The 16518-nt window shown below is 30.3% G+C and overlaps 1 protein-coding gene across 7 annotated transcripts in view; it reads right to left on the bottom strand.

Moving 5' to 3' along the window:
• LOC148237454 (uncharacterized) overlaps nucleotides 1-16518 on the bottom strand; it is a 104973-nt gene that overhangs the window by 23034 nt on the left and 65421 nt on the right. For all 7 annotated transcript variants that reach the window (XR_015808923.1, XM_088181719.1, XM_088181720.1 and 4 more), the window contains exons 2-5: nucleotides 663-803; nucleotides 454-591; nucleotides 249-381; nucleotides 50-186 (exon numbers count right to left, since the gene is read on the bottom strand). Coding sequence is in view for 6 of the 7 variants with exons in the window: in XM_088181719.1 (XP_088037845.1) it covers nucleotides 50-186; nucleotides 249-381; nucleotides 454-591; nucleotides 663-779 (525 nt within the window). In the remaining variant the exon portion in view is untranslated. The remainder of the gene's footprint in view (nucleotides 1-49; nucleotides 187-248; nucleotides 382-453; nucleotides 592-662; nucleotides 804-16518) is intronic.

The following is a 16518-nucleotide window of genomic DNA, read 5'->3' as shown; positions in this document are numbered from 1 at the left end:
TACATATTAAAATAATAAGCATTGATCTAACAATCAATGATTGCATTACCGATATGTGCGGCGGAGGAGGTGCTTTATATTTCTTTTTCATATGCCTAGCGATTTTATTAGTCTTTGTCTGAATCTCCTGACTATTCCTAAGATCTGGTTCTGAACCGAAGCGTTTCGACTGCGTCGCGAACGAGTCTAAAAATCGATTAAATTATTTAAATATGCATGAAATATATATGAAATTTGTGTATTTATACCATCGTGATCTTCTATATGTAAATGCGTGTGCGATCTGTGCAATGGATCTCTTTGATTGGAAAGATAAGAAAATCTAGGCTGCTTTTCCGCTTCGTAATCTTGTGATATGCTTTTAGATCTAAATACTCCATTCTGAAACGATAATAAACAATGCGTAAAGTAATCGCAAGTATAAATAATACTGTAAATATATAAATGGCATACACTTGTGTGGTGATCTCGATCGTGTGGTAACGCAAGGGAAAGTGGCCTTTTGCCACCGCTGATAGTTCCTCCGGATTGCAAAATCGCTCCATTGTTGGTAGATCTCAAACGGGCGCCCTGATCTAGATCTGGAAGAACCTGAGGATTTGCATTAATTAAATAATTAAGAATTTTGTCTGTATTATGTATTTTATATAGCAATATTGTACTTTTAAATGTGAAGCTTTTAAGACTGGATCGCTTGGTAACGAATGGTGCCAATGGGCTGGTTGTCTTTGAATTGGTACAGCACCTCCCCCGTGAGCGTGCGAGCTACCGTTACCCATCCTGGTGTCTCAAAATCATATCACCTGTAATAAAAAATATAACGACTTAATTAATAAAAAAATGACACCTGAAATTTTATAGATATGCTTTTTTTTAGCTTATGTGCTAAAATAATTGCATACATAAAATTGTATAGGAGTAAAAGTATTTTTTTTGTATATTCATGTAATACAGCATAAAACATTTTCCCTACAAAACTAGATTAATTCAGAGATATTCTGAATAAAATATATTTATTCAGAATAATTATTAAATAATAAATTAAATATAATTTTATTGTATGTATACAATGATTCATAGATGCATGTTTCTTTAATACATTGATGAGTAATTCAAGGTAAGTATATCAAGGATTTAATTTGAATAGTCTTAGTATTATTATATATGGAATGATAAGACATAAGTGCGCATTTCTGAGATGCAATAATAAGAAAAATCACAATTTCTTTGCAAACGTAACGGATCGAACGATTTCTCGGACATTGGCGAACTGGAGAAAATCATAATGTTCTCGATGGATGAAAAAACACTTCTTGCCATGTTAAGAATGACCCAATTACAACGGGAGAAACTGTATATAAATATGTATCTATAGTATGAATAAAAAGTTTATGGGTTAATAATTAATAATATAAACTTTTTTAGTACGTTACAAATACAATATATTTCTAATATACATATGTTTTTAAATACATTGTCTTACTACTGGACTTTAAGCTACAATTTAGGAACTCTGCTTTCACGGGATAGTTGTTATTGCGGCCCTTATACCACAAACATGAAATATATAAAGCGCAAAACTACAATTTTTTTAATCAGATCTGTTTGAAGATATGCTTGCTCGGTGTGGGTAACACTAATAGTACATTTGTTTTTCTTAATTTCAAGTCATTTAATTTAAAGCTATATAATATACAATACATCTATTTATACAAACGTTACAAACACTTCACATTAGCCTATAAATACCAACGATCTAATATCACTGACATTTTTTTTACCAGAAAATACTATAAAAATATTTGGCTCAACCCCACTGCAACGATAAATTTAAATATAAGTACAAAATGCCATAACACATATATCTTTAGCTAAATATATTGGAATTTGAACTAAATCTAAATCTTTGAGAGTCGCGATCGCGTCCACTTCTGATGACCGCTCTAGCCTATGTATCTAGCGCTCATGGCTATCACCATCTAGTTCCTTACTAAGCTGGCATTACACATTGAACTATTTAATGTCAGATACTACAATATATGATATCAATGGTTCTAATTTAAATACATATATAAGATACACTTTTATTTTTCAGCCCAGCCCAGAGACTAGGCGTTAGATTGCAAAACCGTTGGTCACCACTCTCAATAATGATCGCGTTATAATTGATTCTCACTGGAAGCGTCTGAGGACGTTCACTCTCGTAGAGGATGACCAGGGTTCATTGCCGTTCCGCAGAAGCCTCCTAAACAATGTGGACAGATAAGTTTGTCGACCCGCCGCTTGTCTTCCATGACAAATGACTCGGCAAACTCACCTCGTTCTTTTTTTTTAACTCATCGTCGGCTGTACACGTACAAAAATAAATAATGGCGACGGCAAATTGAGTTATCCAACGGTCAGACGCCGCGTGGCGAAAGGTTCAGATTAGAACTTGAAGTATGGAAAATTTATTTATTTAATGCATTGCCAAAAGAGAAGCGGCGTAAATGGAATTTGATCATTTGCTACGCTATCATTAGTTCAATACTTATTTGATTCAATATGGTTATAGCAATGCATAGGACATTTCATAATAAAATGCACCATGTGTCCGAGTTGTCTCGTTCGCGGAAATGCGCAACATTTGCAAACAAGCTGGAAATTATGAAATTGCCGTAATGATCTATATCGTGCCGGCCGAGAGCTGTTATTAATCTTGAATTCTTGTAAAAGTCTTCGCAGCAGCGCTAACCTATAATTTATGACCTTGATATTGTAATTATCTGTGTTACCATATGCGTGATTACTTTGGAATGTCCTATTCTTAATACATATCCAATAAATATGTTTACAAATTAATTATGAACGATAGACCGTGGAGTTTTTTACTATAATTTAAAAAATATTTACTATCAACGTTTTGAAGATATTTGCAAAGTAAAGCAATATGAAGTCATAGTATTTTATATTATGTATTCAATTTAAAATGTCGTTATCTGTTAAGTAACAAAAAAACGGTTCGCTACGGTACATTTTTTACATACATACATATTACGCTAGTGCAAAATTTTTATGAATGGCACAAAACCTGACAATGACTTATGTTCTGTTGACATCGGTCAAAATTAAGCGATTAAGGTTAAACGGATGCAAATTTTCGGTCTCAGCGAAAGTGAGCGCCACCTGAGCTGCTATTTATTAGAAAATTGAGTACGATTTCCATATTAGATGAGCAAATAACAGGGTCACGTTTCATTGTATGCAGTTAAAACGCGGACCTAATATGGCCACTGAGATACGCATATAGTGTATTTTTAAAATAAGTAAGCAACCGTGAAATGTGCATAATTTAATTATTATAAATATCTAGAAAGTTTAGTGTTTAAAAAAATGTGTATTTGCAGTATTTTATTATTTTAAAATTTATTAAAAGCAAAAATAAGAATATTGCTCCAATACTATTTATATTAATATTATAATATAATTCACAAATATACTATAATATAAAATAATGCTACTGATTTATAACTATTTTCATGCTAACAATTGTAGTATTTGCTATGTAAATAAAAAGGCAAAAATACTTGAAATATAAATTTAAGTAAAAAATATAATAGATTTATTGATATTTGGCTGAATATATTGAAGCATTACTATGAACACCTTTGTCTAAAAAACAATATGTTTTCATTTTATTGGTATGAAAAGGACAACCTTCTTAATAGTTGCTATTTGTTGCCTACTATGATTAGTATTAAAATTAAATAGTATTTTAAAGCTTTAATTAAAATAAAATCTAATATAACGGGTGTTACTCCTCCCCTAGCAAGCATAGGTAAATGGGTCTAATTTTATTTTTATGATAAGCGTATCTATGAGCGGCTATGATAACAACTTTAAAATGTAGATATCAAATTTTAATTAGGCCAGATATTTAATGTTATATTTATAAGAGGTAATAGAAAAGCTACGTAAATTTAATTGACTGTTTTATTCTGGGTAATATTAATTTTCACCTCTCGTAATATTTATTAAGGTCTTTAAAAGTTTTGAATTATAACCCTAAACACTCTTTAAAATATTTGCGATTTTAGCGTATATATATATATATATATATATATAGATAAAGATAAATGCAACTTATAAAAGCAAACTTTACTAGGATACTCCAGCTAGTATTTGTATTATTATAAGTATTGAGTGTTCATTATATAAAAAAAACATTAGAGTATTCAGTGAATTTTTTCGCAAATAAAATTCTAGTTTGCAAATCAAAGTCATAGTGTCGAAAGCTTGTTCTATATCTAAAATAGTCCTTTACTCTTATTCATATAAAATTAGGTAATACTCTTATATGCTTCGTCAAACTATTTAATGATTTTTGTATAAGTCAAACTGTTCGTTAATATTTTTACGATTAATCAATATTGTAATACATATTCAACCTTTTCCACTGCTTTCACATTTTACATATATCGTCATAATTAAAAAAATGTTACTAAAATTTTTTTTGTGTATTTTGTCAAAACAAAACTATAAAACCAATAAAAAAATATGAATATGTAAATCAATTGATAAAAACCTAATACTTATAAATCGAGTTATATAAACAAACACATAATAAAAATACCAACCCAATATCCAATATCATTATTAGAATTTTGAAAATACATATAGAAACATGTTCATTCAAACAATTTTTTTTACCTTATCTCAAGAATCTCTGACTGAATTTTATTAACAGAATTAAAAATGCATACTTTACATGCCTAAGTTATGTCTTTATAAACCTGAATATAAAATTTAATGGAAATCATATGTGTATATGCGGAACATACATTTTGTTTTTGCCATACATATACAATCATATAATATATACATATATATATACACATTATTTGCATAATTGTATCATAAAAAATCTCGAAATTATTATTAATAGTGTCATTTTACTTAAACACATGCATATAATCCAATTTAGAGTGAATTAAAAATCTAGTTAAAATTAACGGTCGGAAAGTTCATGGTCATTTATGTATATGAGCTGTACTGAATTTGACCAGTGACTTTAAGTCCACTTTAATGAAAAAATAAAAGTTACCATTTTTTTATGAAAATTGAAAGTGTATATATATTTTTAAGTAAATCAGGTGTGTTTTTGATTTGTGTAATATTATGACCAGGTCATAGAGATCCCGAACAGCCTATGGCCGAAGCACGACGTGTCAGTCCTTGTGAAATTTTCCCATCGTGCGAAACACGACCGGTGCTGTGTACTGGTACCCTTATATGGCAAATTCTCGAAATGGTAGAAAGTTGAACGTCATCAGTAGTGAGCTTTTTTTCTCTCTCCAGGTTCTGAACCATTGTGCGCCAATGGCGGTCCAATTATTCAGATCGATTCCGATTTCGATCGTAATTATTTCGCATTAGGCGTTCGGCACAGTTTCAATAACTGCGCCGTTCCACATTCGCCAAATTGCTATTTGAAATTGCCCGCCGCTTATTGTAGTGTAATGAAAAATTGTGACACGAATTACGCATTAAAATGCAATTGCAAATATCGATCGATTTTGGCCGACCGTAAAAATTTTGATTTGGGTTATAAACATATTACTGTATGTGAGAGCTAACTATGGCATAAAATTAGATTAATATATAGTGAAAATAAGATACCGATAAAATATATTTACGTAATGTATATGTATGTAGCTGTAAATTAAATGTAAAGCGGCAATTGAAAATTTATTGGGTAGTAATCGTGATTTATTTGACCATATAATGAATAGCCACTTTCCTCAAGATATATTCGTATATTAATTATCTTTATAAGAATATATTTAAACGAAACTTTCAGATCATTATTATGGTAATCGTTTATGCAGGCATCCACAGCTTTTTTTAATCATGACTTTATATCGGGGTTTCAGTTTTTAAAATTAGATATACATATATATTTAGAGTCAATGTCCTTTAAAGGACATTGAGCTTTTCCCAGCTGCTTAGCTTACACAAGCGGGTTATGAAAGCTTTCGTTACGTCTGACACATGCTCACCATTAACAAAAAAATGACATTCTCCTTTCGATTTCAAGTGTGGCCTTATCGACTTTTTTGTGTGTTGCCCACAGAACGAGGTGTTAAACAAACAAATCGCCTCTCTTTCTTCCGCCTTTCGCATGTGCCAGCGCTACTTTCTTTTCGATTAAAAATTCAATAAGCAGCGACCATTCATTGATCACGTACCACCTAGAATTCTAGGATTCTCCGGTCGCTCTCTCGACTCATTATCCATAATTTAATAAAAATCCAGTTCCTTGCGGCGAAAGCTCGGCTACATAAAAGTGGGCCTCGGGATAAATTATTATAGCCGCGTGACCCGTCACAGGAAGTCTAAGTGGGACTGTCTTCTAAATTAAATTCGAGTGACCTACAGTCCTGGAGTTGACCCTCTGCCAAGATAAGATCTCTTTAAAACGCCCTGAAAGTAAACCATCTCTTTGTCTTATGCAAATTTCGGAATAAATACAAATTTCTCAAAGCGAACGCTGATTATTAAACGAAATCTGTTAATTTGTCTAAATTGATAAGATCCGCATGCAAAGCAGTAGTTAAATTTTCCAGTGAATACTCAAATTAAATTTGAATCTATTGTCGTAGATACATATTTATATTTGGGCATGAAAGCATGACATTTTTAATTAAACAAATAATACATTAGGGCCAATCTTTATGAGCGCAATCATATTTACTATTTGCCTTTTCCTGCGAATATGAACAAAACAAAGTCAAGGTTTATATTTTCTTGGAGAAATTCGATAAAACCCCGTATTAGCGTGTTTCAGTTAGTTACTATTGAAAGAAAAGCTTCCGTGATATTATTACAACGATATGGTCAATTAGTTGATATTATATACGTTTATTTATAGTAGCATAAAAAAATGCTTCTAAAATAATATATCGGTAAGTTGTTATACAAATGAAAAAAAGTTTATAAATACCACAGTTCAATAAGCTATATTTAAGTAAACTATTATACGTAAAATAATTTAAATAAGCCTCAAGTAATATATGTATATTTATTATCCATAAAAAAATTTCGTTATGACCCACTTAACAGCCTGAAATTTATTGTTAGCATGTTTCTATTTATATAATATATTTAATAACAGTAATAAGTGACAAATATAATGGTTTTAAGAAGTACCACGAATTGTACTTTATAAAACTATTACTGCAAAATTAGACTATCGGGATATTTAAATACCATTGCTTTTAGAATACTTCTAGTTCATAAATATATTTAGAAAATAGATTTACTATTTACTAATTGGTGAAAAGTATCGAAGTGTATCAGTGAATTAATGTACGAGCACATCAGTAAGTATACAAGTTGTTACAGATTCTCATCACAATTTGAGAATATAATTGTACTCCTTAAAAAGGGTACAATTATATTTTATTGAGTAATCTATGTAATCGTTGAAGGAGTAAGCACAATAATAACTATGAAAAAAATACAGTTGTAAGATTTTAGAGTTCATATAAATCACTAGCAATGATTGCTTATTGTTATTTAGCTTTAATCAATGATTACAATTAGCTTGAAAAGTTAAATTTACATCATGTCTGGGAGATTGAAAGTAGTGATTATTATAAAATTAAAATTCCGATTATTTATTACTAATATCGTAATTAATAATTAAAATAAAATCAAGCTAGGTCATACGGATATTAGTGTAGTGTCTCAATACTGACTTAGTGGTCGTTGATTGTGTTTACCCTGTTGTAACGCATTGGTCTAACGCTATGTTGCAACGAATAATTTACAATAAATAAAAAAATATTTATATTGTGCAAATTACATCAAACACAACAAAATATTCAATGAATTTGTTAATGGTTTTTGTAAATTCTCATCTCAAAAATCAGTAATTTCTCAAGAAAATTGTTATAGCCTTTTATTGTTAAAAATTGAATTTGTATAAATATTTTACAACAGCTGCATATATGCCGCTGCATAGGAAAGGCAGGGTCCGTGAAAAAGTTTTTGCGCCTTTTTAAAAAAAAGTATTTTGTAAATGTATCGTGAAGTATTTTTAAACATCGTGTTTATCGGGCATTTCTTTATAAATTTTAATAGTTTTCATGATTTCATTAGTTTTTATCTAACTATAATTTTATTTTTAAATAATATAATTTGGCGACCGGATGTGACCGGATTTTACAAGTGAATGGGGCGCGGGCCCACACCGGCGTGCTAGCCCGCCAGAGTTGCCAAGAAGTGTGTCCGTCACGCCAGTGTTACTAAAGTGCCGCCAAGTTTTGGCCATAATAAACCGAAATAAATAGGAATAATATTTTGTTTTGCATTTTATCCAAAAGTAAATAAATTTTAAATATCTGATATTACTTCTAGATTTTTTTTGTCATGATTAGTTTAATGCTCTCATTAACAGGCTTTCCAAGTTTATATGTTACCATGTTGATGACATTGTCAGCATCGTAACGGGAGATGAATCACTGACCTTCCACAAGAGCGCCCATTGTTACGGCCGGTGCAGCAACGGTACTCGATGCACTTGGTTGATCACACACACACACTCACGTCTGATTGACCTTTTTGTTTGTTTGTTTTTTTGTTTATGGTGTTATTGTTAATTCGCATTGTGCTCGCAGAAAACTATCACGGAAAATACGTGTCAGTACTACGGTAAAACGGTCACGTGATGTCGTTCAACGACACCACGTGGAGGTTCGCGTGTGTTACAAAAATACCAATATTATAGGGCCATGCAGTTGGTATTCGTGTGGAATTGATAATTGGTATGGTTTGATAAACTCAAATTAAGCTTAAGAACATTATGTTGAAAGTATGTTTCTGTATAAAAAAAGTGATAAATATATAAAAGGCTTTCGAAAAGCATTAAAAATGTTTTCAAGACGTGGTTGAAAAGCACTTCTTATCTCCATTATATTTACTACAACATACTTGTATAAATCTAGATTATTTTTAATCAAGATAATAAGGTATGAATAGTTTGAATTTACAGGATCTCAATAGTTGGAAAAGTCATTGGATTTAATGATTACCATTCAGATTGATATAAATAAAAATATACTTGTTTTATAAACAGAGTCTTTAAATATACATTACTTTAGTTTATTTGTATTCATTTTATTCGGTCTCAATAGACATCAGAAGTAGATTATTTATGTTAGTTTAATTTGATTCTCAATACTATTTAAGAGCATGCTTTCTGATTCAACCGATACGATTAATAGTTTTGTTCAGTTGAATAGTGAAGTATGGCAAGGTAAAAGATGTTTAATTGTAAATACGTCTAAGTGAGTTTACTGAGATGTTGTTAAAGATTAGCTTTTCAAACACTTGAACATTCGTGTCAAAAGACACGACATAATTAACGATGGTTAGGGCCTTTGCGGATGACATGTGGGTCAGTTGGACGTGGTGAATAATATAATTGAAGTAATTGTCGAGCGTGACGTGCTTAGAAGGCAGATGATACTTTCAAATGGTGATCGAACTGGAATTAATAGACATTAACTAGCTGGAAAGTCTAGTTTGCACCTTTACAATAAATTCAATCATGCGGCTTCTTTCAAGAACTACCAAAGTAAATTAATTTTTATATCAATAAGTCATTTTATATTGATCTCATTTAAGTACAATTAAAATATCATATAATATATAATATACTATACTATATAATATACAATAATATGTAAATATTAGCTCTTTTTTCAGAAACTTTTGAAATTTTATAATACCTGAAATACTACTATATAAAAAGCTCTCAAGATGGGGCCAATTAAAAATCAATTTTAAGGAGAACGGGCCCTGGGAATTTGTCCCCTGTCAGCAGACCTGGGGATGTCGACTATTAGTTTTGAACCTTTTTTTCATTGGGAGAAAGATTTTATTTTTATCAAAATATCAGGGACTAAATTTAAAACGTGCAGCATGTCAGACGACGTCTAAGAACAAGAACGATTGTGATCAACCCTTAGATCCATCTAGCAAAATAATTTTCCATTCCTAGCTCATTCTTCAAAACATATATATGATATGCCTGAAACTTTTTACTATTTCTTAAGCCTTGATTTGCCGTACTGTCATGACTATATTATGAATCTAATCAAGGTTATCTTCGGTGGTAGCAACTGTGTTGATCAGTTTTTAAAATGCTTTCCCTCCCATGTTTAAATTCAATATCAAGTATAAATGAAAAAAATGTTTGTTAGATGCAGATATTCAATCACTGCATGATTATAAAAATATAAGTATGTTCTATAGTTTTTTAATTGTCGAACACATCAAAGAACACAAGGATAGTAACATAACCTATGAAATATATTTACATGTATATTACTATAACAACTTTGATAATTTAAATATAAAATATTAGGGATAAATTAATTTTCACAAAGTTAGCACTCCTGCGCCATTAGCATACCGCTATTGCGCGCGGCCTTATAAGAGATGAAATCTTTACGACAGGTAACTCCGCTTTATCGGTTATGAAGTTCTCGCCATAGAGCAGAGAAAGGGTGTCGCGTTCAACAATGGGCAAACCAATTTTCCCACGACACCGACGCGATTTAATTTTCCACCGCTTTACAACTTTGCATCAATCAAATCGCTCCAATTGACTGGACGCATTTTCAGGCGACCTTCAGGCCATTTAACCTGAAAATTGTACTTTTCTCCATGGGAAAGAACGTTACATAAAATACGACGTTTATTAACATTCTCTGCGAGCCGTTCGGTTAGGACTTGCGACACAGTTTTGAAAGCGCTGGACGTTGCATGTTATGAAACGGTATTGTCGCGTTGTTTACACAACGACGTGTCAAAAAACTGACTCGATAATTGAGCTTTTGACTAAAAACAATAGCGTTACTAATTTAGACATTTTGGAGTTATGTTGTCAGAATGCAAAATAAAGCCTAACGATTCGTTTTATGATGACAAAACCAATAGCCGAAATAACGAGGTGGAACGCCGTTTCGGTGGCATTTGGTTAATTATTACAGCTAAAAGATGCGACGATAATCGAAAGCTTAAATGGTCATCGAATTTTCCATTTGAACCCATTGGCCTTAACTAGATAAATACTCGTAGCTATTAGTAACGGTAACATATTTATTTTCCCATCCATTTTTATTTGATGTGATCAAAAGGCGGAGAGAATTAGTCGTCTCAAGTGGTTGAGGTAAACCTGAGCTAAACTTTGTGCAAATCAAATTCTTAGAATCCAAATACTTTTTTTTAATTGATTGTAAACCAATTGCTATTTAACTATTCAGACAAAAAAAGTAACAGGAATTTGGTATATAATACTACATCAAAAATATTTAGATAATAAAAATGGCACTTATTTAATAATTTATTTAAGCTCTCGTCTTGTAAGTACTTATAGCTATTCTAAATAGCACATCTTACAATAGAAGTGAGTTTTGAGATTAACTTATATAAACAATGTTACATTATGTGTTCTGGCGGAGTAAGAAATTCATAGATATTTTATTATAAACAAAAATAAATATAATAGAAACACTTTTTAGCACAGTTTATTTACATAGATATTTTTAGTGTTTTTCTATTTGACTACGCCCAGGATCTATACATTACAAGACTTGCGCTTTGAATCAGACAATTAATTAAATATCTAAAATCTCTTTTAATCTTTGCTGAACGTGAAATTCTAGATATAATTATCTATGCAAATTTTTAGACGCCAGAGCTGACTGTACGAGAGTTCTTGTTGATTCAGTTCTGTTTAATCGTTGAAGTTGCTCGTTAAAGAAATTTTTTCCACTATTTTATTATGCTTTGTCTGTAGCAAAATCTTAGGATCTCCAAGATATAAGAATTATGAAAAATAACCTTTTATAATACTTTCAAGACTACCAGAGTTTTTGCTGCAATTTTTATTATGAATTATTAAAACGGCTAAACTTAACTTATTAGAAAGCAGTAAATACAAAAAATATGATTTCGAGCGCAAAGCGCGAATTTATGAGTCCATAGAGTGAAATTAGACTTGTGCAGGCGACAGCGCGCACAATTTCTTAAATTTCTTTAAAAGACCATAATTATTAAAAATAGCTTATTACATGTTTTTATAAAGAACATACGTAACTTTTTCAATAAAATTACTTAATGTTTTACATATTCAACAAAAAAAATATGAAAAAGAAATTGCAATTCTAAAGAAAAAAATGACAAAACATGTTTATATAAATTTTAGCACATTATTGCCATAAATTATATATTTTTCTTAGATAAAAAAGTGTGATTAGCATGTTCTTTACTACTGGTTTTACATATTTTGGCTATTTTTAACTGATGCCTATTTTTAAGAGCCCAAATCTAATGGATATTACAAATAATTTTTGACAGAAATATTAGTTAACATTTTCATCCTTTAATTTATCACGTGTTTTTAGCAATCGATATTTATTTATTTGAATGGAAGAAGCTGAAAAAACTATGGAAATTAAATTAATTTTTTTGGGGTCTTCAACCACCTGCACAATTAATTAAGAGATCATTCAGACGACCATTTCGACCAATATGAAAAAAATACCAACTGTTCTCGAAAGTAGCTAAGTAAAGATTTGCGATACTAATTGTTATTATTTCATGGAACACCTATTAGCATAACCGCTTCAAGTTATTGATCACACATACACGAAAAACTACTATGCGCAAAGGACTACTTTTATTTTTCAACCATTTATTAACGATTGCCGTAACTGTCTCTCTGGATGTTTTTCTTTTAAATCATAAACACATTTCATGGGTGCGTTCAAAAAGCGATGCAGTTGGTCCGCCAACATCCTCATCTGTGATTCGATAAAACTATCTTGCACCAGAAATATAAAACATGTGATACATCGTCACAAAGAGACATAGAGAGAGATATTTTGTTGGAGGAAGATGCTCTAGAGCAGACCTCGGCAATCTTTCTGACTGCGAGGTAAAATAATTAAAATGTGACTATTAAGATCACGGTATATTTTTGCTCTTAAAAATCATAAATGTAGTCTGGTTGTAACATCGTAACACGTAATCCGGCACATGTACATATATTTAAAAAAAAACAAAATGCTATTTGCAAAGCTCAAATAGGTCACTTGGTGACCCGCGGGTCATGGGTTGCTGAGCCCTGCTCTAGAGACTTAACTCAAGGAGTTACAGCACAAATCAGATCAACTGATCCAGTATCAAATTAAGATCACAGTCGACAATAATTCAACTTAAAACTCCAGTGAAGACTTTTTGATTTTTTAGATCAGCTATTTCGACTCCACCACCTGATAATAACATCTATATTTCCATATATATTGTACATACATATATAGTATTTTATCTATACTTTATAAAATAAACTGTTAGCAGCCTTTCCGGGTTCTATTTCGGCTGCAAAGGACACCCGAGATTTTTAAATTCAAGGCACGATAGAAAAATATTTTCTTAAATTATATTGAGATTTGAACTTTCATTACATAATACATTTTTATTTATTTTATAATTAAACTATTAATATATATTCTAAGAAATTTTACTTTTTAGTTTATATAAATAAACTATTTTTGATTTAATCTATTATTTATTCAGCAAATAAAAATAAATCCATTCAATTTATGATATAATATCGATAATGAATAAACAAATTGTATAACAAACGAGTCGGAACGCCGTTCCGGCATTCGCTATTACATTTCCATTGCTGATAATGTGATAATCAAAAACTTCCATCTGATAAGTAACGACACAATACCCGCTGGCGATTTTGACGTTTACGCTTAATGGTCATAACATACTTTAACATGCTCATAAATTATATAATAATTGAGTGCCTTTTAGGCGTTGAAGCTTTATATATTCACATTGAAAAATAATATAAAATTATAAATATTCATTAAAAATATTATTTTTACACATTGCTATTTTATAGCACTTTTCAGTCCCCCGCTAATCATATGTATTTATTCATAGCATATTCAGATTTCAATCGTACATAATTTTAGCTGTAATTAGTCTCGAAACAATCATTTCGGAAACGCTTATGCTGCTCTGTGTCATAGATACGCAAATGTTGAATGAAAAAATGAAAAAGAAAATAAGCAAACGCTACAACACGTACTGATTCTATAGCAGGAAGTAAAATACACGCTGGGAGAACACGAAAATGGATATGAAATCTCCGATTCGTTCGCATAGGGAAATCGGAATTTACAACCGATTTATGAATGGTTGCAAGACTGGTTGTTGCGTTGCATACCTATATTGCATTGCCGATTATGCAAGTTACATCACAAGAGCCTCCGCCGAGAAAAATACACATGTCGTGTCCTTATTCTCCCAACGTACGTACCTACGTATGCATAGCTTATACCTCAAACGTGAAAATAATGCGAATAACGAGAGAGAAATTCTACTCTCGGTTGTTACGACACAATACGGAAAAATATTTCTATATAATAAAAAAAAACGCGACAATTTCCTTGTTTTTGCTCCACAATAATCACACTAAGAATTTGCAGCCTTCTGCGTGTGTTGAATAATCGATTGTTTCAGATCTTACGCACAATTAGATTAAATAATGATGCTAATAAAATCACAGTAGTATATGTCAAAGTATCATTTGTTATTTATAATGACTAACCAAACATAAATGTCGCTGTGACCATCAACGGATAATTAATGACTATTAAACAAAGAGCGAAAAGATTTTTATTATACGAATAAACTGCTTCCTGATTTGCGCTTTTATTATTTATTAAATATTTGCAAACTTAACAAACTAATATTTTGCAACATTAATGAATGTACAACTCAGCATTTAATGAGACCTGTTATTATCAGTGATTTGCAATTTTAAGATTGATAGTAAAACATTGCGATATTTAACGCCTACTTATTTATCTCTAATGCATTGATTTTGCTCTTATGTATACATGTGTATATTTTAATTAGGTGTAAAGATGACTTTAATAACACATCATATTTATAATTAACAAAGCATTAGTGAGATGAGCAATCAAATTAACAATGATTTCAATTAAACGTGAAAAGTAATACAAATATAAAGATCATTATATAAAAAATATTTATAAACATTACATTAAAAATATTGAGAATAATTTATTTCATTTATATTTTACACATTATTCTAAGACTTTAAAATATTTTTTCTTAAAGTAATAAAAAAATATAGTTTGTAAATTAAATAAATTGAACAACTGATAAATAAGATGTAAAGATGATTTTTTTATTGCTTTTTTCTTACTAGGTATAATTTTTATTATATATAGTAAGTGATTGAAATAATAATATGTATTGTTTTTTGACCATTGTGACGTATTAGGACAACCTGTTAAGTCGTGATGGTTTTAATTTAATTCAAATCTAGCCACAATTTTTTTTTAAATTTACGTTGATAAATGATAGGCGTGAGCCCAATGCGTTTCAACAAAGCAAAAACAATCCAGTTAGTAGTGAGATCAAAATTTGTAAATCACTATCAATGATCTAACTCAATTTTTTTAAATTATTTTCTTAGATTTTTTCAATCTCACGATATTACTTCGTGAGATTGAAAAAAATCTAAGAAAACCTGTTCTGTGAAAACACATCGAAATTATATTTAAATCACTAATTTTTATCTCTGATAGAAATCATAAAACACTAGACTTAAAATGGGTTTCGAACTCAGGTCTAAAAATTGCTAGAAAATTTCAACATTGCTAAAAAATTATTGTCCAAAGCAGCTAGCAGACAAGAAACATATTTTTTCATATACATATTTGTAATAAAATGATCGAATAGTATACATTTAACTTACAAAGTAAACGAGAGAAATCTTTAGCGACTCATGATACACTGCATGGGCAGTGGAAGAGGTTCAGGATGTAGGTAAAGTGCATGCATTTGTACATCGCCGCGTTACACATGTGGAACCAAATATATTTGATTCAAAATATAAAAAAATCTTAACCGCGTTAAAGTTATGTGTAATGCGTTGCAAGTAGTAAACAATTATCATTTATATTTTTCAATAATTATAAAAGAAATAAGTAAGATGCAAATATAATAGTTGAAGCTGTTTTTATGCATTTTAAGAAAAAGCTAAAAATAGTGGACGGAAAAGTTTAGCTATTTTAGTGTTAAATTGATGTAGAAATAACTTTAGAAATATAAAGTTCAGAGTGAAAATATATGTATATTAAGGAGACAGTAACATCTCAAGGTTTACCGCAAGGTTTCAAATTATGATAATTATTATATATAATATATACATATATACGATAAAAATAATGCGAATAAGCAAAAATTACAAATTGAATAATTAATAAATTACTTTAATAGAATCACTAATAGCACTACATAATACAATTATTTTTAACACACGAATTTAGTTTACAATATATGATGTCTCACTGTCTTTGATAAAAAAATGTCAAAAAATACATTTTCAACGGTAATAATATAGAGTGACCGATG

This window comes from Plectrocnemia conspersa, unplaced genomic scaffold (assembly GCF_051122295.1).
Source record: "Plectrocnemia conspersa isolate PC_06_02 unplaced genomic scaffold, ASM5112229v1 ptg000002l, whole genome shotgun sequence".
Classification (NCBI taxonomy): Eukaryota; Metazoa; Arthropoda; class Insecta; order Trichoptera; family Polycentropodidae; genus Plectrocnemia; species Plectrocnemia conspersa.
This window is presented reverse-complemented; position numbering and strand designations above follow the sequence as displayed.